This window comes from Bos taurus, chromosome 15 (genome assembly GCF_002263795.3).
Source record: "Bos taurus isolate L1 Dominette 01449 registration number 42190680 breed Hereford chromosome 15, ARS-UCD2.0, whole genome shotgun sequence".
In the NCBI taxonomy this organism is placed as follows: Eukaryota; Metazoa; Chordata; class Mammalia; order Artiodactyla; family Bovidae; genus Bos; species Bos taurus.
The window spans coordinates 32,154,456-32,179,560 of record NC_037342.1 but is presented as its reverse complement, the minus strand read 5'-3'; the positions used below and the strand labels follow the sequence as shown (position 1 = coordinate 32,179,560).

Sequence of the window (25,105 nt, the reverse complement as noted above, 5' to 3'; positions counted from 1 at the left end):
AAGGTGAGCCTTTCTTAGAAAACGCAAGTCTGGACCCTCAGTGGAGACCTGAAAACTGGACGGAGGCACATGCCTGGGGTGGCCCACCCGAGTCTCTCCAGCGCCCCGACTCACAGCATCCTGCGAACTCCGGATCCTCGTCAGAGCCGTCCCGGCACTGGATGATGCCGTCACACACCATGGACTGGAAGAGGCACTGCTGGCGGTTCTTACACACGAAGTCCATGAAGCGAGTACACAGGGGCTCTGAAAGGGACCAGGAGGGGAAGGGGCCGTGAGCCCCTGGAGCTGGGGGCCTCGTGGGCCACGGCGGGATGCGCTCTGACCGGACGCGCGTTCAGGAGGCAGGGGTAATGGACGCCACTACCAACCACAAGCTTTGAGCAAACCCTGAGCTTCAGGACCTCGGTAAGCTCCCAGCACCACATGATGAGAGGTTTTACTGTCCCGTGTCGCAAACGAAGCACAGGGGACGGCAACATTATGTATTTTGCCAAGAGCACACGGCTGATGAGGGTGGAGCCAAAACTGAAGCCCAGGGCTGCCTGACATCACAGCCCACGACCTTAACCACTATCACAGAACACTGACTCTCGAATATGGGGCCTGGCAAACCCCTTCTATGAAGGACCGATGTTACCCACTGAACTGTACCTGCCGCCAATTTATATGGTGAAGCCCTAATCTCCAATGTGACTGGATTTGGACAAAGGGCAGTGCTTTTTTTAATTAATTTTGTTTTTGGCTGTGCCACATGCCATGTGGGATCTTAATTCCCCGACCAGGGACTGAACCTATGCCTCTTGCATTGGCAGCACAGTCTTAACCACTGGACTTCCAAGGAAGCTCCCTGATAGAGCTTTAAAGAGGAAATCCAGGTTAAGGGAGGTAGATAAGGTTAAAAGGATCTATATGAGTAGTGTCCTTCTAAGCAGCACCAGAGATGCAGGCAAAGAGGCCACGTGAGGACATGGGAAGAAGGTGGCCTTTACGCCTGAACTGCCACACTAACTCATCCTTGGATCTCCAGCCTGCTTTTCCCAAGGATGAACACCACTGACCCCAGACTACCTTTCTGGGTCCAAAGAAAACATGGCATACAGAGTCACCGTGCCTAAAACTGTTAGCCGAGTGATAATCAGCAACTAGCAAAACCAATGAAGGAGGAGAAATAAGTGTCCAATTCCAGATCATTGGTCCATTCACAGGACATACTGCAGCTGAACAGTGATGATCATGGACCATGACCTAATTCCACGGTCACCCTACGTGGCCCCCTGCTTCCTCTCCCTCACCCAAACCATGCTTCTCTGCCTCCACCCCCTCAGGGTCCTGGCCATGCAGGACCTGACGCAGGCAGGTACCAGGGGAGGAGAGGATTTAGCCCGACGTGAGGACTCACCGCAGTGCTGTTCGTCCGAGCCGTCGGAGCAGTCGTGCAGACCGTCGCAGTGTTTGCTGGATGGGATGCAGGTGCCATTCGGGCAGCGGAACCCGTTGCACTTCTTCTCTGGAAAGTGGTGCAAGGAGCAGCAGAGTGAGGAAGCAGGCAGACATTCACATCACCGCGGCGCGGATATTTATACCCACATGTGTGTCTCCCTATGGAGGGCTATCACAATTACAGATATACACATACTCTGACCCAGAAATGTAATCTACCCACATGAGTGAAAAGTAACAGAGCAACAAGCTTATTCACTGCAGCACTGTTTGTAATAGATTGAAAGCCACCTACATATCCAACCGCAGGGGACTGAAATAAGCTACTGTACACAGGAACACCAGACTGGTATAGAGAGACTGAAGAAGCACTCGGTGAACACATGTCCTAGATAGACAGTTATCTGAAAAACCAAGGTAGCCAACAATGTGCGTGGCATGCTGCATGTGTAAAAACAGGACAAGTACATGTCATATATTTAAATTTGCATGTATGCACAAAAGCATTCTGAAAGGATACACAGCAAGCGGGGAAACCGGCAGATGGGAGAAGATCTACTGTTCAATCTCCTTACACTTGTCCACTGTGAACCGTGTGAATGTGTCATCTACTCAAGACTTTTTTTATGAAAAGTAAAACGAAAGCACCAAGTGGATGGGAAAAAAGAGGACATGAACCCTGATTTTATAGACCCTGGGGTTTTTTAAGCTCTCTTACATCACTCAGCATTTTATATCTTCAGAAATTCTAAACCAAAGCCCTATTGAAGAACCTTTACCCCATAAATGTTAAGAATCTTAGGTTTTGCACTTAGTGGAGAACTTTTAGTACTAGGTCATCCATTCTTCCCGAACAGAAAGCAACTGCCAGACATTTGGCTTAAGAATCACTTCTAGTAGGTCAGTTGTAAACCCAACTCTTGGCAGAATAGTTTCAGGAGGATCAGGGATAAGGCAAGAAAATGTGTTTTAATCCTGTAAAAAGTCATCATCCCCAGGACAGTGTTCAAAGGACATCAAAACAGAAACAGTGAATGAGTGCCACGAGATGGGGAAGTAGATTTCGGCATGAAAAGGTTTTTCAAAAGTTTAAAATTTAAATTGAACAAGACAAGTTACCACTCACTTAAGTCAAAAGGTAAAAATCAAGAGAGGCTTGGGGAAACATCCAATATGTTACTAATGGAGATCCATTTGGTATAATCGCTTGGAAATAAAATCTGGAAACAACAAGAATCATGGAAATGGATCAGAACCTGCAACCCAGCACTTCCATATGGAGGGATAACCCCAGGGAGTAGTATCTCAAGAGAAAACTAAGCCTTCATTTCCAAGGACATGAACAGTTTTTACAATCATGACAGTGCAAAACGGACATCACCCCACCAGGGAGCGACCAAGTAAGCGACGTTACAGCAACAATGCAAAGAGGATGGGTATCTGCCGTGAAAATGCTAACCACGGAGAAATACAGATGTCTGGTAACAACTTGAACACTGTGCCATGAAGAGAGCAGAGCACACAGCGGCATGCAGAAGACGGCAGTCCCACGAAAATTAGGGATGTAAGGCAGGAAATAATAGAAAATGTGGATAGTGGCCTCTGCCCTTGGTTTCTGGCATAAGGCTCCTAATGAATAAATGTGCTCAGTCACTCCGTCGTGTCCAACTCTGTGGACCCATTGACGTAGCCTGTCAGGCTCCTCTGCCTATGGAATTTTCCAGGCAAGAATACTGGTATGGGTTGCCATTCCTTCTCCAGGGGTTCTTTGTGACCGATCGAACCCACATCTCCTGGTTGGTAGGTGGGTTTTTTACTGCTAAGCCACCGAGGAAGCACAGGATTAACATGTACACACTACTGTATATAACTAAAACAGACCTACTGTATAGCACAAGAAATTATACTCAAAATTCTGGAATAACCAATATGGAGAAAGAACCTGAAAAAGAATGCATATATGTATATGTATAACTGAATCAAGCTTCCCTGGTGGCTCAGTGGTAAAGAATCCACCTTCCAAGCAGGAGACATGGGTTCTATCCCTGGGTTGGGAAGAACTCCTGGAGAATGGCAGCCCACTCCAGTGTTCTTGCCTGGAAAATCCCATGAACAGAGGAGTCTGATGGGCTACAGTCCATAGGGTTGAAAAGATGTGGACACGACTTAGTGACTAAACAACAGCAAAACAGAATTACTTTGCTGCACACCTAAAGCTAACACAGCACTGTAAATCAGCTATGCTAAATCACTTCAGTCGTGTCTGACTCTGTGCGACCCCATAGACGGCAGCCCAGCAGGTTCCCCAGTCCCTGGGATTCTCCAGGCAAGAACACTGGAGTGGGTTGCCATGTCCTTCTCCAATGCATGAAAGTGAAAAGTGAAAGTGAAGTCGTTCAGTCGTGTCTGACTCTTAGCGACCCCATGGACTGCAGCCTACCAGGCTCCTCCGCCCATGGGATTTTCCAGGCAAGAATACTGGAGTGGGGTGCCATTGCTTTCTCCGTAAATCAGCTATACTCCAATATAAAATATATATTTAATTTGGTGTGAAAAAGCATTTTATATATTATGTTTGTGCGGCAGCTATTTTATGTTTAATTTCTATTAACCATCTCAGAGTCCTTCTTTAAATCAACTACACTGAAAAAGTTCTGGCTTATGCTGCTGCTGCTGCTGCTGCTGCTAAGTCACTTCAGTCATGTCCAACTCTGGGCGACCCCATAGACGGCAGCCCACCAGGCTCGACCATCCCTGGGATTCTCCAGGCAAGAACACTGGAATGGGTTGCCATTTCCTTCTCCAATGCATCAAAGTGAAAAGTGAAAGTGAAGTCGCTCAGTCGTGCCCGACTGTTAGCGACCCCATGGACTGCAGCCCACCAGGCTCCTCCGTCCATGGGATTTTCCAGGCAAGAGTACTGGAGTGGGGTGCCACTGCCTTCTCCGTCTGGCTTATGAGTGGTACCCATTTTCCCAAGGGACCATCACAGCACCCTCTCAGCCATAAAGTATGCCGTTTATACAGAAACTGTTGGCTAACTTCTGGCAGAACACTGGTAATGTGACCCTGTTTAGTGTTCTGGGTGGATTAGTGGGTTTCCCATTTCTTTTCTTGTTTTTATGGAGGCAACCTGCTTGCACAAGAATTAAAATTACAGGACTTGCTGGTGGCTCAGTGATAAAGAAGGCCCCTGCCATTGCAGGGGACACAGGTCCGATCCCTGGTCTGGGAGGATTCCTCAGAGCGAATAAGCCTGTGTGCGCCACAACCACTAGAGTCCACCGGCAGCAGCTACGGAAACCCGCACGCCTAAAGCCTGTGCTCCGGAAAACAAAAGAAGCCACTGCAACGAGACGCCCGTGCACCTCAATAAAGAGCAGCCCCTGCTCGCCGCAACCAGAGAAAGCCTGTGCAAAGCAATCAAAGACCCAGTACAGCCAAAAATTAATAAATAAATAATAATAATAAATAATTAAAATCACATAGCCCAGACCTACACGTCGAACAGCAGTGCCACACAGCAAGGGCGAGCTCACTAGTGCGCGCCAGGCACAGCGGGGACTCTGGTCCATCTCCTGGCCCATCCGTTACCCCTCTTCCTGAACAGCAGACATGGGAGACGTGCGGGTTGGGGCCAAAGCACCTACACTTACCACAGTTGAGTGGATCCTCGTCAGAGCCGTCTTGGCAATCCATGTCACCATCACACGCCCAGCGCTGGGGGATGCAGTGCCCGTTTCGGCACTGGAAGTTGGAGGCCTCACAGGTGTGATAGATGGCTGCCAACGAAACAGGAGAGAAACATGGTCAAGGCCTCCTTCACCTCCGCAGCCCCATCACCCTCAGCAGCTGACTACAAAGCTGGCGTGTTCTAACAGGTATGACGGGGGACTACCCTAAAGGCAGAAGGCAGTCTCCTGAAGGGGCATTAGCTCAAGCCTCGGGGTTCACCAGTGTCACACAAGCACAGATGTACACGTTAAAAACTCAGTCACTTTCACAGCAACCTGTGAGGTCAGGACTACCCCCCATTTATAGATGAGAACGAGGTTTAGGACTCTCAGAAGGTCACCGAGAGTAACAAAGATAATGAAGTCATAGCACCAGGGCTGTCCAAGTCCAAAGCCTAGGCTTTCTCCAGTCCACCTGGCTACTTAATCTTCTCAGTCCTCCAGATTCTGCTGGACAAGAACAGGCCGTGGGTGCTCGGGGCACTGGGTCCTAGACCTGCTCCAGACACTGTAGGGACCTTGATGTCATCATCTGCACTGATATCTAAAGAGCCCTGTAAGTTGTGAAAGGGCCTGATTTTATCATTCTAAATGAACTGCCCAGTTTCCTAAGTGGAAAACCTCCGGTCCAAAGAGCATAAAAGATGCATCTAAAATCACAAAGAAAGCAGGCCCAGAAATCTAGAATTCCTTAACTTTCTGGATAGCCAAGAGTGACATCTACCCGCTAATAACACATGGCATCCTCCACAATCATTAAAAGAAAAAAAAACTAAAATGCCAGGGAAATAGTCACTGTTATAACCGAACAGGCTCATTTGCATACACGGGCTGAGGCCACCTGGAAGTCATTTAGAAAATGTCAAAACTTCAGAGACTATTTCAGATGCATAATATCTGCCTGCAACCCAAGCAACACTACTGGCCACCTTCTCCATCAGATTTCCCTTCCCTCCTCTGATGCAGAGAGCAGTTTGTGTCTGTTCACTGCTGAATGCAAGCCAGGGCTGGCCTTGTTTGCAACCAGCATGAAATAACATAACCAAGACAGACAGGCTCTCTTGGTTGAACTGTGTGGACAGGGTGTCCTTGTGATAGGAGCAGGCAAAACAAACAAAAGTGGGTTGTTGAGTGCAAACCATAGTTACCTATTCAGTTGAGATGGTGGGTAATAAGTGACTCAAGGGTTGGGAAAATGGGCTTCCAATGCCCTCTAGAATGGCTACTGCATTTGAGGCTATTTTGGGCTATAGTCTGAAATACAAAGCCCCCGATTTTTCAAACCACTTTACAACAAAAGGTGGTCCATCGTCTGTTGCCTTCTCAAAGACCAATGCTATGTCCAGTCACATGCAAATAAATCTACAGGAAGTTTCAGTATTTACAATATTGGCAGTCAGGATCCATTAAATATCTTTTTAAAATATACTTATCTCTGATAAGAAAAATAAATGTGTCCCTGCATGTTAGATGAGCTTTGTCCCGGTAACAGCCATTGCCTGGAATACTTCTGATTTATTGGTTTTACAAATCTGATAGCCCTTTGAAAAATTCCTCACCAAAGCTCTGCTCGCTATCATAAAAGATACTGTCACCTAAACCACTGCCACACTGAAATACTCACTATTATTCAGCCTATGGATTTCAATTGAAAACAATTTGAGTGCTAATGGAGTTTCCAAGTGGACAACACTGAAGGGCATGTTTGACATCTCCAGATTCTATCACTGATGCTGAGCTGAGAAAGACTAATTAATTTGCACAATTTCATTCAAATGGGCAGGAAGGGCTGCAATGCTTAACACAGTCTCTTTTTCTGTCTTCTGAGTAACTTACTAGCTCTCTGACATTGAGTGTCTGATGAATGATATATGTTCAATTGATAATATTTAACTGTAAGGATGAAAGAGATGGACTTTAAAATAGACTAAAGAATTTGAGGCAGATAAAAAAGAATCCTTTGGATAGCAGGGTCCATCATGACTAAGAATAGAAAGGCTACTGAGGCAAATCATCATGAAATTAGAATATCAGAGTTTCTAATAAAGGCCACTATCCTATGGCTTACTCTTTGACATGAACACATCTCTCCTGACTCAGCAAGACCCTCTGTGATACCTGATCAAAAACATTAGCCAAATAAAAGTGGGGCAGAAGAGATGAGTTAATTACTGTGACAAGAAAAGCACTGCCTTATTATAAAGCACTGGACTCTTAGAAAATGAAGGAGGAAAAAAATGCAAGTACCAACACAACTCGCATGATTAATAATGTAAAAAATAACACAGAGCATAAAGGACGGTCAAAAATAAAAGGCAAATCTGAAAAAGAACCAAATAGAAATTCTAGATATAAAAAATACAGTCATGGAAATAAAAACAGCTCAGTGGATGTGTGAAATAGGAGATTAGATTCAGCTAAAAAGAGGACTGTTGAACTGGAAGAGAAATCTGAGGAAGTAACTCAGTCATAAGGAGACAGCAAATCTAAAGACCAAAGGTATAAATATCAGAATGAGAAAGTCCAGTGAATGGCTGAGAGCTGCTGCTAAAGACAAGAGAAGACAAAGCAGCAAATAGACACAGCAGAAAGATAGTGGCTGCAGCTTTCGAAAACTGATGAAAAATGTAAATCCTCAGATTTTAGAAGGACAACGAACAGGATAAATAAAAATAATTTCACGCCTAGGTAGGTGAAACTGGGTAACAAACAAAATATAAAAAAACCTAAAGGCAACTAGAGAGAAAAGAAGGTCAGTTATTATTGGAAAAGATAATCTGACAGGAGAATTGAAATCAACACAAAAGAGGCCAGAAAGAAATGGAATAATTCCACCAAAATACTTAGGGACAATTACTACAAATCTAGAAAACCAGATGCATCAATTTCAGTGTTGAGAATGAAAGGAAGACATGGTTATATAAGCAAAAACTTTTAAGTTTATGACTCATAGACTCTGCTACAAACGCTGAAGGCTGAACACAGGAAGGAAGCAGTGAACACAGGAAGGTGAAGTGACAGACAGGTAGGTATCTACAAACAAGTTTGGTTACTAAAAGATACTAACGAAGACTGATTTTAGGATTTTTTAAAATGTAAAATTAAACTATGAAGTATTTCATGGTTTTATTTTGGGGGGCGATGGGGGCCATACCACACAGCATGTGGGTTCCTAGTTTCCCGACTAGGGATTGAGTCCGAGCTCCCTGCGTTGGAAAGGTGGAGTCTCAACCATTGGACCGACCACCAGGGAAGTCCTCGTGTTTTAAAATACTAAATATATACTGAGTTTGTCAATATTGACATTATGGGCAGAGACTGGAATCAAGGCAGGTCCAGGAGAGGGGAAAGATATTAGGAATATGCATAAGATGCCTAGGGCAACAGTTAAAAGAACAGAAATGAAATGTTTAAGCTCCAAATCAATGTGGGGCGGGGGGTTGGGGGGTGCAGAATAAAAGGCTCAATTCCATGAAAAGCAAAACAAGAGAGGGGAAGAGCCACAAAAAGGCCCAGTACAGACCATGCATGAGAGCTGAAGCCCACCAGAAGTCAGCAGGCCCTGACCCACTTCTTCGGCTCTGCACATGACTTAACTTACTAGGCCAGGAAATGAAGCAACCACACAGTGAGCGCACATACTACCTCCAACTAATCTACGGAAGAAGATGGACAATCGCCTTTAAAAGGTTTGGAAGCACAGCCATTGGAACAAGGCTGCAGTGGCCGTGTAGGCACTCTACATTTCCCCACGCAGTCCTGCCAGAGGAAACCAGAGGTAAAACCAGGGTCAGTGACAAGCCTACCCACAGAAATGAAGTTGTTAATTCACTGTGGAAGACCAGCTCATGCAGCTGAAACACAAGTTTGACTAATGTGGTTGAGCTAATAATATGTCCAGTCATCATGAAACTTACAAATGGAAATGCTCAGAGGCACCCCTCTAATTTATCAATCAATGATCCACCCAAACCAAAAGCTTCCAAACAGCCCTTGTGTGCTTACTGGGCTGATGGTGGTTCCTTCCGAGACCTTGTTTATCCCTCCTTCTGCGAGCCAGGCTTTCAAAGAAAGTAATACCTGCAGTCTTTCCAGAAGCAGAGGGGCACACAACAAGACTGCCAGAGAGGACACAGGGATGGGGAGTTGACGAGGTGGGCAGGAATCTGGCAACATCACAGATCACAGTGTGATATATTTGGCCTTTGAGTAGGTCCATTTATTCCTTAAAGCCACATAAGGGCACCTCTAAAATAAAATGGAGTACTACAGTTGTGTCAAATTACCCAATCAACAAAGGTTCTCTGAACTGGGCACTGGGAGAACATAAAGGAGTAAAAGATCATTTCTGTCCTTCACAAACCAAATCTAAACCAAAGCAGACCACAAGGGTGGGATATAACAGCAGATCTACTTTTTCCTTTTTTGCTTTTAGAAATTAGGAAGCATGCTCTGAGATCCCAGCTGCTGGACAGTGTAGGAACTGCCAGGATACTGCTGGGGTCAGGACAATTAAGATACGGGAATGAGGGACTTCCCTGGTGGGCCAGTGGTTAGGACTTTGCCTTCCAATATAATGGGTGCAGGTCTGATCCCTGGTCAGGGAGCTAGGATCCCATGTGGCCAAAAAAACAAAAGATGGGACAGAAGCAGTGTTGTAGCAGATTTAATAAAGACTTTAAAAAAAGGTCCACAACAACAACAAAAAATCTTTAAAAAAAGAATGAAAAGTGATTTAATTCACAAGCATGAAGATCCATTAACAATAGATGGCAAAAGGAAGCCTGAAATACCAGCTCCGCCCTCACTTGCCACAAAAGGGTGAAAGGAAACATCGTTATTCCCGTCACTGGAGGGATTTAAGGTAGAATTGAGCAACAATTTCTAAAGGAGGGGGCAGAGAAAATGTACTCATCAGCTAGTAGGATTTGTTTTTCCGCCTCTACAACTGCCCCAACTCCTTGCTCTCCCCGACTCCATCACAACGTACATGCCCTTGTTTGTTCATTCATTCACTCATTCACAAAAAATAGTGGCATGAACATGAGTTAACCTAACACCAGCAGAAGAATTAGAATCTTAGACCACTCAGCCTTCTTCTCATCGTCTCCTGCTGTTTCTAGCTTTATCTTTAACAAAATCTTACCCCAAACAGGTGCAAGCACAACTTAAGTTTTCAATGTTTAGGGAACATCGTGATGCTCCATTCCAAAACATGAGCTAGTGCACTGCTCCCCAGTGTATGGGCCCCAGACCAAGGGCCAGTCTGTAAACTCTTCACTACTGTTCCTAGGAAAATAAACTTGAGCCAAAATGTAAAACAACTGTATCACTCGTGACATTGCTCAGTTAATATTCTTCCATAGCAAGACTTTCTCAATGAAGGAAGCAAAGAGCCGGTAACATTTTGGCACAAGGTGATCACAGGCCAGCTCTTAGTTTCTAAGGTCCATTTCTTAGAGCCTTGATTCTGCAATCGTGTAGGGCGGTAATGCTACCCACTAGATGAACGGGTCAAGTGCAGCTCAGGGAGTCCAGGAAATACTGACCGGTACAGTTGGCTTCATCAGACCAGTCCCTGCAGTCGTTGTCCCCATCACACACCCAGGAGGAGCGGATGCACATGCCAGAGCTGCAGCTGTATTCGTCACCCCGACACTGGTGCATTTCTGCAGGTGAGACCACAGACAAGCATGTGAGTGCAAAAGCTTGCTCAGAATTCTTTCTCTGATGTCAGGGTTCCTGGTAGTTAGAGATGCACCCAATATCCCCATCATCACTGATGATCCAGAACGCACAGAGGAAGACTTAAACCAGGGATGGAAAATCATGAGGAATGGTGCCCAAGTATAGTTGGCCCTCTGGACCTGTAGGTTTTGCATCCATGGATTAAACCAGCCATGCACCGTATATTTCCAAGGTAGCTGAGTGATAAAGAATTTGCCTGCCCAACAGGAGACTCATGTTCCGTCCCTGGATTGCGAAGATGCCCTGGAGTCAGAAATGGCAGCCCACTCCAGTATTCTTGCCGAGAAAATCCCATGGACAGAGAAGCCTGGCAGGTATAGTCCATGGGGCCACAAAGAGTCAGACTCGATCTAGTGACTACACAACAGACAACAGCATCGGGCACTACATTTATGATCCACGGCTGGTGAATCTAGGGATGCAGGGTCCATGGACGTGGAGGGCCTTGCGCATCCATGGATTTCGGAACCTGTGGTGGGTCCTGGCACTGACGCCCTGTGGATATCCAGGGACAACTGCAGTGCACTGTGAATGGGGCACAGGTGCGCTGAGATCCTGACACCTCACACTCAACGCCTCTAGGCCACAAAGGCATTGTCCATTTATCTTGGTACACTTTACAAATATTTTCTATGCTTCCCTTGATGGGCAGAAGGTTGGGGAAGCAATGCTCTGGTTGCCCAGAAAGGCACAATTTCAGAAGACTTCTAGAGACAGAGCCTGTGGTTTCAGAAAGAGTGATGAGAACCTTGAAAGTGCAGATCAGTGTGAGGTGCTCAGCAAGATCAGTGCTGAGCTCTCTGAATGGAGAGGCTGGGGACTTTCCATGAACAGAGCTTCAGGGATGCTGGCCTGTGGACTGTCTCAGGGAGGGTGGGGGCTGGAGGCAAATGAACCGGGGTAGCCTGACCAAGACAGGAAAGGTGGCTCTACTGGCAGAATCGTACTTAGACCCTGGAGACAGCAGCAACACAGGACTTTCCCATGGAACTGTAAAGAGTCCAGGAAAACAGGAGTAGCCAAGACGACTGGGGTCCCAGCGTGGCAGCCTCAATGAGACAGACTGATGATGAACTGGGGAAGCAGGTATTCACGACGACACAGTCTGGAGACTCTCAGAGAGGACCTGGATCTGAGGAGGGGACCACCTGAGACCCCGAGGTGGATTCAGGATGCACCAGCATGAATAGGCCACAAGCAGAGACTCCGAGGGACAGACACTGTTTAATGGTCAAACGTGTGTCCAGTGACGGGCTGAGAGGACCCTGATATATGGGTGACCACGTGGTGATTCCTCCTTGAGAGAGCAAAGCTGGCCACACAGCTGGGCCCTCTGAGTGCAGATGGGACAAGGGAGGGATGCAGGAAGTGTGTGAACCCCAAGGACTGTTTCCTGGAACTTTGTGTTTTACAAAAATGAAGGAAAACAATGTAACCATCCCCCAAAAAAAACTGCTCTGAGGGTTCCCCTTATCTCAGTCCCAGTGAGTCAAAGCCCTGCCCGTAGTGACTCAGGCCCCATCTGGAAGCACAGGCCAAGCTGGACCGGACGTGCCCCTGTGGACAGACAGGGCCCCCACAGGGCCTCGCTGACCCTTCACAGTGGTGGGGTCAGCATCTGGGCCCAGGCTGACTCCCCTCCAGGCTGGGGCACTCTTCCCTCCCACAATGATCAGCAGCTACCGGCTTGGCACCAGAGCCCGTCAACTAAGACAGGCCTCCTGCAACGGATAGGAGAGGATTATAAAACAAGAATTCCAATTCCCTTTTCTGACACAAACTAACAGTATCCCCCTGAACAAGCCCCCTAACCTCTGTGGACCTCCGCTGTTTCCCCTGGAAATCAACGAAATGAAGTAGAGAATCCACCACTGCTTCAGTTCCAACACACTATTTTCCTAAATAAAAATTTCGATCCAGAAAACAGGTGCTCAAATAATGTTTGTGCCATCTGCTGACTTCTAACAGGGTTTCCTGAATTACATGAGTTTTAAAAAAAAGGATTCACAAAGGTAGAGCTCTGGGTCTACAAGAAGCTCATCTCACAGCCACCCAGAAATGCGGGCTAAGGCTGGAGAGCCGTTACTAAACGCCTGAATTCATTTAGGAATCTTCCCTAGTCTTACACGCATGTGCACAGCAGCACTGCAGAGTGAAGGAAGTTCTATCCCCTTATGAATGAATCACTCCTACCATGTGTATGGAGCTGGCCGTGCAACTGACATCACAAATCCCACACTGATGTTCAGAAACCCTCCCTTTCCAACCCTCCCCGTGAGCAAGAGCGCGGGCCCTTCTGAACGTCATGCCCCCTTACCACAGTGACTTTCATCGCTATTGTCGCCACAGTCATCCTCAAGGTCACACTTGTAGGAGAGGGGGATACAGGTCCCAGACTCATGGCAGCGGAACTGGGTGTCCAGATCACAGACGGTGGTTGCTAAGATGTGAAAGAGAGACAACAGGCTCAGTAGATCCAATCAGCTCCCCGAGACATCCCAGTGGAAAGTGAAGGAAGCAGGTTTTCATTGTAATATCAATTTCAACAACAGAACTGAAACCTCAATGTACAGAAAAACTTAACTGCGTGATAGCCTGAAATTTACAGCCAAGGGACATAAAGGCCTGTCCTTTCATGGACGGCTTCCAGATGCCAACGGGGCTGGGCAAAGTGAGAAGCCGTCATCTAGCTAGGAGATGGTGTGATGCGCTAGATAAGCCGCTAGGACCACCCCCACAGATGTGATGGTGTCTTTCTAAATAACTAGCAGATATACCATTATCCGGAAAACTACCATTAGGAGACCCACCTTCACCCACAAAGCTGGCCCCTCACCATACAGATGACAGAGAGAGGGTGGAGAGAAAGTCCTACAGCAGGAGCAGGGGTCCTGCAGTCAGGCAGGACTGGTTTTAAATATTGGCTTTATTCCTTCCTTCGAAATTAATCTTAACCTCCCTGAGCCTCAGTTTCCTCCACAGGAAAAGGAAGATAAGGTAATGTGAGCAGGTGCTTGTGATGACAAACACAGTGACGAGACATGGGGATGGATTCTGCCACCCACAATTCACTCTACCCAACCCCTCTGGGCCTCCGTTCCTGCTCCTGTGAAATGGAGACAATACCTACCCTCCTGGCATCATTATGAAAGTCAGTAAGGAAACAACTCTGGGACCAGCGCCCATCATTAGGACGAAATACTATGGGCTCTAAACAAATGCAACTTCTCTTCCCATCCATCCTCAGGCCCTTCTGCTCAGAATGTGAACATAATTGCTCCCTCTTCTCAATAGAAATGATCCAGGTTTAGGCATAAGCCATAGGACCCTGCAGAAAAGGCTTCAGGAAAGAAGGCTGCTCTCAGGAATAGAACAGAATCCTGCAAAGAAAGTGGGGGGGGGGGGTGCCAGGAAGTGAGAAGCGGGTGGCAACCCCACAATCAGACGTCCCTGGCTGCTCTTATTTGAGGCTCCATTTCTTCTCCATAATTGAGCTCGTGGTGGGAGGCAGGGGATGAATGCAAAAATGACAAGACTGCAGGGGATTTACGTCAAAACCCCCAGTGCCTGACAACCACCCAGGGCAGGAGCCTGCCGTAGAGGAAAGGGGATCTGTCAACAGAATCCCTCCCACACCTGCCTCTGTCTCCACGCCTCTTCTCTTCCCTGGCAGCTGATGGGAGTGGGGGGCCTCGCTTAACTTCCAGACAGCGCTGCCCAGCCATGGCCTGACCCCTCCTGTAGCCCTGCCTGGACCAGCATGCCCCTCGCCTCCTCCTCTCCCCTCCTCCTTGATGACAGAGACCCTCAGGAAGACTCAGATGAGCACCGCTCTCCTGCTCCACATTTCATCTCCTGCATCCCTCACCTCCACATCTGGCTAGTCGGGACCCGAGCACATGGAATCATGAGAAAGCAGAGCAGAACTGATGCTTTCAAACTGTGGTGCTAGGAAGACTCTTGAGAGTCACTTGGACTGCAAGGAGATCAAACTAATCAATCCTAAAGGGAATCAACTCCGAATATTCATTGGAAGGACTGATGCTGAAGCTGAAGCTCCAATACTTTGGCAGCCTGATGCCAACAGCCGATTTACTGGAAAAGACCCTGATGCTGGGAAAAATTGAGGATAAGTGGAGAAGGGGACGACAGAGGACAAGATAGTTGGATGGCATCCCTGACTCAATGGACATGAGTTTGAGCAAACTCCAGGAGATAGTGAAGGACAGGAAGGCCTGGGATGCTGCAGCCCATGGGGCTGCAAAGAGTCCGACATGACTGAGGGACTGAACAACACAAGAGCAGAAAGCAAGTCTCAGGGTCTTGAGAGGGTCAATTACAGCTAACATTTGCACCAAACCAGGAGGAGGGCAGAGCTGGCTGCAAAATTCAGCCCTAGGAGAAGCTTAAACTCTTCAGAGAAACCTGTGAGCTCAGGCGCTGGTGGGAAGGAGATTGAGGGAAACTTCCTAGCAAAACACTGAACCAACATGAGAGCCCACCATGTACATCTAGTAGAAACCAAAGTCCAGGGACCCAAAGAGGAACCCTTCGCCAATGGACATGAGGCCATTCAATTTATAGCTCTCTGCTTCCACTATGTCTCATCACGTCTGGTCAATTTCCTTGCAACGTGTTAATTCTAAGATGTGTCTCCTTGCCCACCCTGTTCTGTAACAAACTCCTTTCCAGCATCTGCTCTAACGATGTTAATATTAACTAATGTTTTCAAGGAGCTTTGGCTATTTCCTCACACATATCACACCTTCCTGAGACCCTGGTCAGTAGAGGAGGTTTGATCAATGCCCCTTCTGCAGAAAAGAAGAATACACAGAGAGGCTACCGCTCTCTAAATTAATTAGATTTTTATCTAATACTCCTGTCCCTGGGGATGAAAGGCAGCCTCGGAAGTCAAGGAAAAATGATTAAGAAGGTTTGGTAATAACCTCCTACACGCTAGAAAAGGCAATTCAAGGGATTGCAGGGCCCAGGTGAGCTGAACAAGTTGACTGCTTCTAAAGTGGCTTTCTGGAAGAAGCTGCGTGGGAACTGGCCCAGGCTCTGCAGATAGCTGGCGAAATAACATCCACCAGGGGCGAGGGCTACAAGACAGGCCCCAGCCATTAATCTATGCTTACAACACAAAATGATAAACGAGCTCATGGATTTCCAAAGGCAAGATATTTAAAAGAGAAGGCTTCAGATGGGTGTCTGGCTTCCCTGCTCTGGCCTTTCTCTCATCTCATTCATTCTGCCCACGTCTTATCTTTCCAAAGGCAAAGTCTAAGCCTGTCATTTCAAGGGCTGCAAGCTGCTCTTCCTAAAATTCAAAGGTCTCGTGCACCCGCTCACCCTCCTACTTGCCCCCACTGCTCCCACTTGAGTTCTTCATGACCCATGCCACCTTTGTGCCCACACCACGCACACACCAACCTCAGGACTTTCGTCCATGTGAACACCTTGCCTGGAACTTTCCTCCCTGCAGCTCTGCTTGGCTCCCCTCTGCCAGCTTTTCCTAAGACCCTCCCAAGGTCTGACCTGGGTGCCATTCTTAAGGCTCATTAAGGCTCGTGGCGCTGCCCCATTACAGGGCCCATGGCTCACATGTGCTTGGTTGGTTACTTCTCTGACCACCCTCTTCAGACTATAAACTCTTGTGCCTACTTTAATCACCAGTTTATCTCCAAACCCAGCACAGAGCCTGGAACACCAGGGTCCTCAATATACACCTGTTGAGTGAACAGGTCAACACGTTACTGACTGACTCCTCCTTAGGAGATGATGTCAAAGCCACTAAAAATTAACTGAAGGAAAGACGGCCAAACCTGCAATAAACAGAGTATCTACTATAAGTAGTTATTTGTTTGTCCTAAATGCTGCTAAACAGAATCACATACTTTAACAGTTAGACCTTAGAAATTACATATTCCAAAGACAACACTTAAATGCACACAAACCAATGTTCCCACATCACAGGCCAAACCTGGCATCACTACTCAGTTTGAACAACCCTCCTGAGCCTGGCAGGCAGCTGGCATCCCCTAATTGGAGGTAACAAGGGAAAACTTGTTCCCCATCCCTGAAAAGGCTGAACATTGAATTTAAATTCAAGGGCTATCACTTGGTCACCTGTTTCAGGTCACCAGCTCTATCTCTGGGAAAGGGCCACAGTCAAGAGCCCAGACTGCCTGTCTCCCAAACCAGCTCAGTTTCAACCATGCAATGCTTATTTGTAAATCTCTTCTAATGAGTACCTAGCTCACTTACGTGGCTTTGCTTTTAAATAATAATATATATCTAATGTGCTCACGTGCATGCTCAGTCCTTCACTTGTGTCTGACTCTTTTGCAACCCCATGGACTGTACCCCACCAGGCTCCTCTGTCCATGGGATTTCCAAGGCAAGAATACTGGAGTGGGTTGCCATTTCCTCCTCCAGAGGATCTTCCCAACCCAAGCACTAAATCCGTGTCTCCTGCATTGGCGGGCGGATTCTTCACCACTGAGCCACCTGGGAAGTGCATATATGTAATAGGGTATGCAGTATGTTTTTTCTAGCCACTTAAATGGGCATCACTGATCACGGGGGCCCTAGACTCCAGGCCCCGCCCAGGAGGTGCTGATTGCACCAGGAAACGCCTATCCTCCCAAAAACTCTGCCAAGCGGGGACTCACGGCAGTTTCTCTCGTCGCTCATGTCTCCGCAGTCATTGTCAAAATCACACCACCAGATGCTGTTGATACACTTCCCGTTGCTGCACCGATACTGGTTGCGGAGACAGGTGTTCTCTGGCCATGGAGGGAGGCAGAAGAGAAAACGAAACCAATGTCATTCTTCCTGCTGGACCAAAAGACTTTCTGTTCTGAGTTTCCCTTCATCTTCCTCAAATAACATGCCTCAGACAGCAAAGGGGAAGTGGGATGCTTTGCACAGGTGCCTGCAGGGAAACCAGCATGCAAGGAGACCTCCTTCTCTCCTCTTTTAATTAAAATTGGAGGAGGAGAGGCCTCTAGGAGCAGCAGAGGGGGTTACAATGATGAAAAAGGAGAGTGATGATATCAGGTGGATCTAGCGGGTAGAGACGTATAAACACTATAAAATATTAATTCCAGGGGCTTTCTTCGCCATTCAGTGGCTAACATTTTGCACTTCCAGTGGTTAATACTTTGCAGAGGCTGTGGGTTCAATCCCCAGTCTATGATCCCACATGCCATAGCCATAAGAAAACAAAAAAAAATACTAACTCCACAAGGAATTCCTTAAGGGACTGTGTAGCCATAGAAGAGAAGTGAAGTGAAAGTTGCTCAGTCATGTCCGACTCTTTGCGACCCCATGGACATCCATGGAATTCTCTAGACCAGAATACTGGAGTGGGTAGCCTTTCCCTTAGGGGATCTTCCCAACCCAGGGATTGAACCGAGCTCTTCTGCATTCCAGGCAAATTCTTTACCAGCTGAGCCACAAGGGAAGCCTGTGTAGCCATTATTCAAACATCCATATTCAGTATATCTATACCTATATAGTGAAGTCGCTCAGTCGTGCCCGACTCTTTGTAACCCCATGGACAGTAGCCTGCACCAAGCTCCTCTGTCCATGGGGTTTTCTAGGCAAGAGTACTGGAGTGGATTGCCATTTCCTTCTCCAGGGAATCTTCCCGACCCAGGGATCGAACCCAGGTCTCCTGCATTGTAGATAGATGCTTTACCGTCTGAGCCACCAGGGAAGACTACCAGAGGAGCCTGGTAGTCTACAGTCCACAGGGTCGCAGAGAGTCGGACATGACTGAGCGACTTCACTATCACTACACCTATATAGTTTATCTATACCTAAATAGTACATCTATACCTATTCAGGTTACCTACACCTATAAGGTTTATATACACATGTTCAGTATATCTATACCTATAGTTTATAGTTTATATACGGTCATATATGTTCTGTGTGTGTTCAATTAACAACCAGGAGGATTATGGAGATTTGCTTTACGTATTTTTGAGGATTTTTTCCTACCCCATGACTCCTTCAAAGTGAGCAGTCATAATTCCTCAAACAGACAAAAAAAAAAAAAAAAAGTGCTCTGTTTAGTCAACTGGGTTAAGAACACGTGATGACTGGCCTCCTGTCTGGATTAAGTAAAGGCTTTCTGACAGGGATAGAGAAAGGCCCTTTTCTCCTCCTCCTGGAATTCAGTGTTAACCCCATTTCTTTCCAAACAACTTTAAGATGATGACCAGAGCCTGAAAGAGTGCCCCTGTGTCTTAGACAAAAAGGCTCATTTTTTTCCATCTGTATTTTTTAAGAGGGCCCAGAAGGCCACTTTGCAGTTTTTGCTTCCCTGGACTCAAAGGATGCTGTGAGAGGGGAAGTTATGATTACAAAGCAGATATAAGCTTGAGAATAAGGAAAGGTAGGAATCCAGGCTGTGTTCATCAACAGGATACTTTGTGGCAAGGCCCCTCCAGGGGCTCACCTCCCCGAAACAAATGTGAGGCTGGGGACTGGGGAAGTGGTAAAAGGAAAAACTCAAGGTGACATGTTAGAATTTGTGTGTTCAGATTCCAAGAGGGAGTAGGGTGAGGCTGCTGCAGACCTCTGGCTGTGGTCAGAAAGTTCTGATGTTTCTAGGCTGGGCGGGGGCAGGGGGACTGCTGGATGAGATGAGGTGAGCTCTGCAGGAGTCCTTTGCTGAAGTCAGGGTAGGCCAACTGTACCCTGCACACTTACAGAAGCAGGAGGAGCTGGGGATGATTGGTGTGGGGTGGATGAGGAGAGGAAGAGGCAGAAACAGAAAAGACAGGTGCACTCACAGGAAGGTCTGCATCCCCCGACATTTAACCCCAAAGCAACTCATCTTTAAAAGAACAGTGTGGGCCTGTTCTGGATGAGGACTGAGGGACCACGGGCCTTGGAAGGTGAACTAGGATGCCCGTGTCTAGAGGGTTTTATTGTCTACCTTGGATGTTTTCAAAAACCCCAAACACGAGTGCATCAAAGACACATCAAAGGGGGAGGATGGGCAGAAAAGGAAGAAGGAGACACACCTTCTTTGACACACTTGTGGTTCTTCTGCTGGTAGCCAGGAGGGCACTCGCACATCAGGTCTCCGGACGGGAGGACACTGCTGGACACACCGTCTGGACACCTGCAGCTCCTGCTGCCGTCGGCCTTGGGCAGGCACAGCAGGCTGCAAGGCCGGGACGCACAGGCATTGCTTCCTGGAGAGGAGACAGGTGGCAGCGGCCGGGTTAGCAGACACCAGGGGGCGCCAAACGCAGGCCTGAGACCCAGGGACTCGTCCTTTTACAGACTCACGGACCCCACGATAAGCAGCTCAGGAAGAGAAAGGTGCAGTGGAGAGCGTGAGCAGGGCCCCAGGTGGATCGGATGGCCCCGAAACCAAGCCCACCGGGAATCTGGATGGAGGACGATGAGACACCACAAGATAGGCGGGGAGCTGCAGGGGGGAGGAGGGTCGTCGCCCAGGGGTGTCTCAGGGGATGCAAGGCAAAAACCTGTGCCAGTCAGAGGCGGGCAGGTAAGTCTGCAGCATCAGGAGGATGAAGCCGACTTAGGAAGAGAAGAAAGGATGACACCGGTACCCGGGGTGCGGGGGTTGTGGGGCTCGGCCAGGCCCGGCCCCAGTCCCCATCAACACACCCGTGCCTCCTCTCTTGGGTTCCTTCCCATCTCCCTGCATTCTTTCCATAGCACTTTTAGCTGGAGTGGTTTTCTGTGCCTTGTGACCCAAAAGCCCTTAACTAGAATGAACATACACCAAGTACCTGCAGGCCCCAAACAAAAATCCAAGTCTGCTTCCTTAATTCCTTTGTGCTATCAGAGCACAGCCGCTGAGCTCAGTGAGGAACCGACCAGATACCCATTAGGCAATAAACCCATGGGCAATGGGCTAATGTTAATCTAGTCCACTATTTCCAGTCTTTTCTGTGGTTCAGCTTCCCAAAAAGAATGCCAGCTAGAGTCCATACGATTCTTCACTGCACTCTCGAGAGAGAACGTTTGTGGATGCACAGTGACGGAGGTGTTTTCTATCCCCCGCATCCTTCTGGGAAGGAGACAGAGGAGCCATAACAGAGGAAACCATTTCCCAACAGCTGAAAATGTGATACAGTGATCAAGCAATGTGAAAGTCATGTAAACTAAGAAATGTGTGTTTTTCTTTTTGCCTGTGACTATTCATAATCAAAACTAAATAGGGGCTTCCCTGGTGACTCAGTAGTTAAGAATCCACCAGGGCTCGATCCCTGATCCAGGAAGATCCCACATGCTGTGGAGCAACTAAGCCCATGTGCCACAACTACTGCAGCCCACGTGCCTAGAGCCCGCGCCCCGCAACAAGAGAAGCCACCTCGATGAGAAGCCCGCTCGCCACAACTAGAGAAAAGCCCAGGAAACAACAAAGACCCATGTGTGCTAAGTAGCTTCCATCGTGTCTGACTCTTTGTGATACCACGGACCACAGCCTGCCAGGCTCCTCTGTCCATGGGATTCTCCAGAGAAGAACACTGGAGTAGATTGTCATTTCCTCCTCCAAGGGATCTTCCCCACTCAAGGACTGAGCCCGTGCCTCTTCTGTCTCTTGCACTGGCAGCCATGTGTCTTCCCACTAGCACCACCTGGGAAGGCCAACAAAGACTCAGCACAGCCAAAAATGAATAAATGAATAAATAAAATTTTAATTGGGGAAAATAAATGTAAAACGCTTGGGTAAAACTCAGCTGATACAGATTCTTCAGTTGTGCCCTGAATCAAATCTAAGTAATCTGTTTCCAGCCAGCCAAAGTTTAGCCGATGCCATCCTGGCCTGCAGGTAGGGAAACAGGGTTCATTCATGACAACTGGTAATGAGACGAGTGAGGACATACTCGTAAGCTGCAAATGTGTCAGCATCTCCTTGGTGTTTAACTGGTGTAAACTACATGTAAAAAATAAAATTCCTCATGATACAGCAACAGTGTTGCTTTGATGCTAAGGATCCAAAAGCACAAGGCATCACCAAGTGGATAAAATACACACAACTGGGGGATACATGTTTGATGAAACATTCAAAGGGGTCTGCAACTGACTCCATCAACCAATAGGCTGGATCATCACAGTGAATAATCTGCTGATGGGAGTAGAAATGCCAGGAACCAGCTCCCTCTCATCTGTTCCGTGGGCAGATGCCTGTCCCTTTATCTCAAATGCACCTGCCGTGGGCTGCAGGAGGGAATGCCGAGCTGCCAATAACAAAAACAACCCCATATGGGGTTCTGGAACATGTTCTTTGTATTCAAAGGACACCATGCCATCCGACGTTCCAAGAAATTGAACAATAATAGAATATTTAACAAATATCATCAACAGGAGTTATTTTCACATGGACTCTGTCTGTGAAATAGCATTAGTGACATTTTCACATGCAGGGTAAGTGTTTCCACCCAAAGAAGAAAACTGAAAGTACAGAACCCAAAGGGAGCTGCAGTATTTCTAGAGACTGGCACCCATAGGCATGAATGAAACTGTAATCTGAGAGGCACGGCCAGGGACAAACTCCAAACCATGCGACCAAGTCACTGATCCTAAAGGAGTAGGCAGGGCAGGCACGTGTGGGTAGGTCCAAAGCCGTGGCACAGGGACTTCCCTGGTGGGCCAGTGGCTAAGACTCTGCATTCCTAATGTATGGGGCCTGGGTTTGACCCCTGGTCAGAGAACTAGATTCCACACGCTGCAACTAAAGACTCCGAGAGCTGCAACGAAGACCTGGGGCAGCCAAAGGAATGAATGAAGAAATAAATAAATATATATATATTTAAAATAAACACACATGCCACAGTACAGAAAATGGGAGCCCTGGTCGAGAACCTGGGAGAACATAAGGAAGATGTGGCAGAGTTCCATCAGAACACAGCCAGAGACCCCTGCCCGAGGACACCGTCGTCTGGTGTGGGCCATGGGGGGCCGTGTGAAGACAGGGCAGCTGACAGCCTCCGTCTCCAAAGACGTCCATTCCGAAGACCAAACGTTAGCCCCGTGAGGCCTTCACTGGGCACATCCAGGACACTTACAGATCTCCTCTTTGGAAAATTCCTCCAGAACCCTCTGAGGAGCCAACACTGCTATTATCAGGCTTAACCATCCACACACTCGACAATATCAAAATCAGATCCACCTCGTATGGTAAATAGTTACCCTCATGATAGACATTGAAAACTGTGTGTTTACTGCAGGCTCTGAAGAAACAGTCCAAGAACTCCAAAACAGTTTAACCCATCGCAGCATCAACTGAATACACTATAGCCCTGCTGACAGAGTTGTTTAAAGAAAAGAACACTCTCTATGAAGAGTAAATTCCAGGAACACTGTGTAAGAACAACCAGGTATGAAGACCGAAAAAAATGCGCCTGTTTATAACTAAATATTCTAAATTGACAACACTGCACGTGAACAAAATTCTAATCATCCTAAACAAGAATCCACTAAAACCCACAACTCCTAAATCACTGTCGTTTACTGGGGCACTGTTAATCCAACAGCAGGGGAGAGGTGGAACAGAGCCTGGGGGTTTCCAGGACGTTCAAGCTCTGAAGTCAACTAGGCCATGGCTCAAATTCCCACCACTAACTAAATGTGTGATGGAGAGATGTTACTGAACCTCATTTCCAGGTTCTCATCTGTAAAATGGGACTATTAATAATACACATGGACTTGGGGGAAACTGTTAAATCATGACAACTCTGATGTGACCCCCATGGACTGAAGCCCACCAGGCTCCTCTGTCCAGAGGATTTCCCAGGCAAGAATACTGGAGTGGGTTGCCATTTCATTCTCCAAACTGAGGTTATACAAGCCCACTAAGGAAATCAGTGTGGTGCTTATGACACAGCAAAATCCCTTAGAGTAAATGTCCTTTATCACTGCTGTTATTACCTTACACATGGCTTGTACAAAGTCCTGGATGTGTCAGGAGCAGACAACAGAGGTAATAAAGCTTGCTTGGCACTGGGGATGGCCAATACCATCATAAACTTGCAACACTCTCAATGTCCAACAGAGCAGGCAGGATGGAGCAAACAAGTTCAAGGCCAAGAGGCACCCATTTCAGACAGGCAGTGCTGGCAGCCGGAGACCACTGTAAATGCTTGAACTCATACAGGCCTGAGAGATGACAGACATGCTTCCCTGGCCTTGCATCTGTGGGCAGGGGGGCCCCTGGAGGCAGGAGACAGGCCGGTATTTCCCCTTGATGACTTATTTAAATTCACCAGAGCAGCCTCCAGGTCACAGCATGGCAGCTAGGATGAAGTGACCGGCCAAGCCTGTGGGTGGGAAACCAGGGTTCTCTGGTTCATCTGAACATGGAGTTGCAGGAGCTGAGGCTGTGTGCTCAGCCAACAGGTGCTCACAAGCACATGTCAAAACACAGACCTGCTCTTCCAGACGGGGAGGTAACCTGGAGAAATGTTGATTGTTCCCTCGGCTTGCCAGCAGGCCCGATCAGTAGGGGTGGGTGTCCTCCGTCAAAAGCCCTGGGATTTCAACCACTAGAGCTGGAAAGCAGGATTCCTCTCTCCCTATCGCATTTATTTCTTTTGTATTTTTTTTGTTTTTTGTCTCTTTCTTCTTATTTCAAAACAGGCACCTCCTCTAGGAAAGAATGTGACTTCTTCGGTTTATGGGAGAACTGGAACAAAAAACTCAGCTCCTAAATAAGAGAGGGGCCTTTGGGAAAGCTTATTCATATGTGAGATTCCGTTCCCTAATTGAGAAACCACGATCCTAATACCATCCCTGCCCACCTCACAGGTCAGCTGTGAAGGCACAACAATAATACAAACTTCCATCTCTAGGATTCTTTATAGTTTTCTGAAAACTATAAAGTTTCCCCTTTCTCATGCTCCGCTCTCCAGTCCCAAAAGCACAGCAGTGATATCTATAGCCGTATTACTTCCCCTGAGAGTCAATTTTCTCTTAGCACAGGGCCAGCCAAAAACCGCAAGACAACATCAACGTCCTAGTTCAAAACAGGAAGCCCAGCAGTCTGTCAATAAAGGGCCGTCAGCAGACCCAGGATGCTACTGAGTCCTGCTGAGATAAAGAAGGTCCTTCTTAAGGGGACTATTCTTCTCGGGGGGGGAGGGGTGGTGGGGGTGGTTTGTCCTGATCCCTCTCCTCCATAATTA

At 47.5% G+C, this 25,105-nt stretch overlaps 1 protein-coding gene across 2 annotated transcripts in view; it reads right to left on the bottom strand.

Annotated features, from left to right (window-relative positions):
• The window catches only part of SORL1 (sortilin related receptor 1), a 169,617-nt gene that overhangs the window by 40,467 nt on the left and 104,045 nt on the right, over positions 1–25,105 (bottom strand). For both annotated transcript variants that reach the window (NM_001192757.2, XM_059874783.1), the window contains exons 22-28: positions 19,967–20,140; positions 17,600–17,713; positions 13,243–13,365; positions 10,727–10,846; positions 5,100–5,225; positions 1,403–1,510; positions 115–246 (exon numbers count right to left, since the gene is read on the bottom strand). In NM_001192757.2, coding sequence (NP_001179686.2) covers positions 115–246; positions 1,403–1,510; positions 5,100–5,225; positions 10,727–10,846; positions 13,243–13,365; positions 17,600–17,713; positions 19,967–20,140 — 897 coding nt within the window. The remainder of the gene's footprint in view (positions 1–114; positions 247–1,402; positions 1,511–5,099; positions 5,226–10,726; positions 10,847–13,242; positions 13,366–17,599; positions 17,714–19,966; positions 20,141–25,105) is intronic.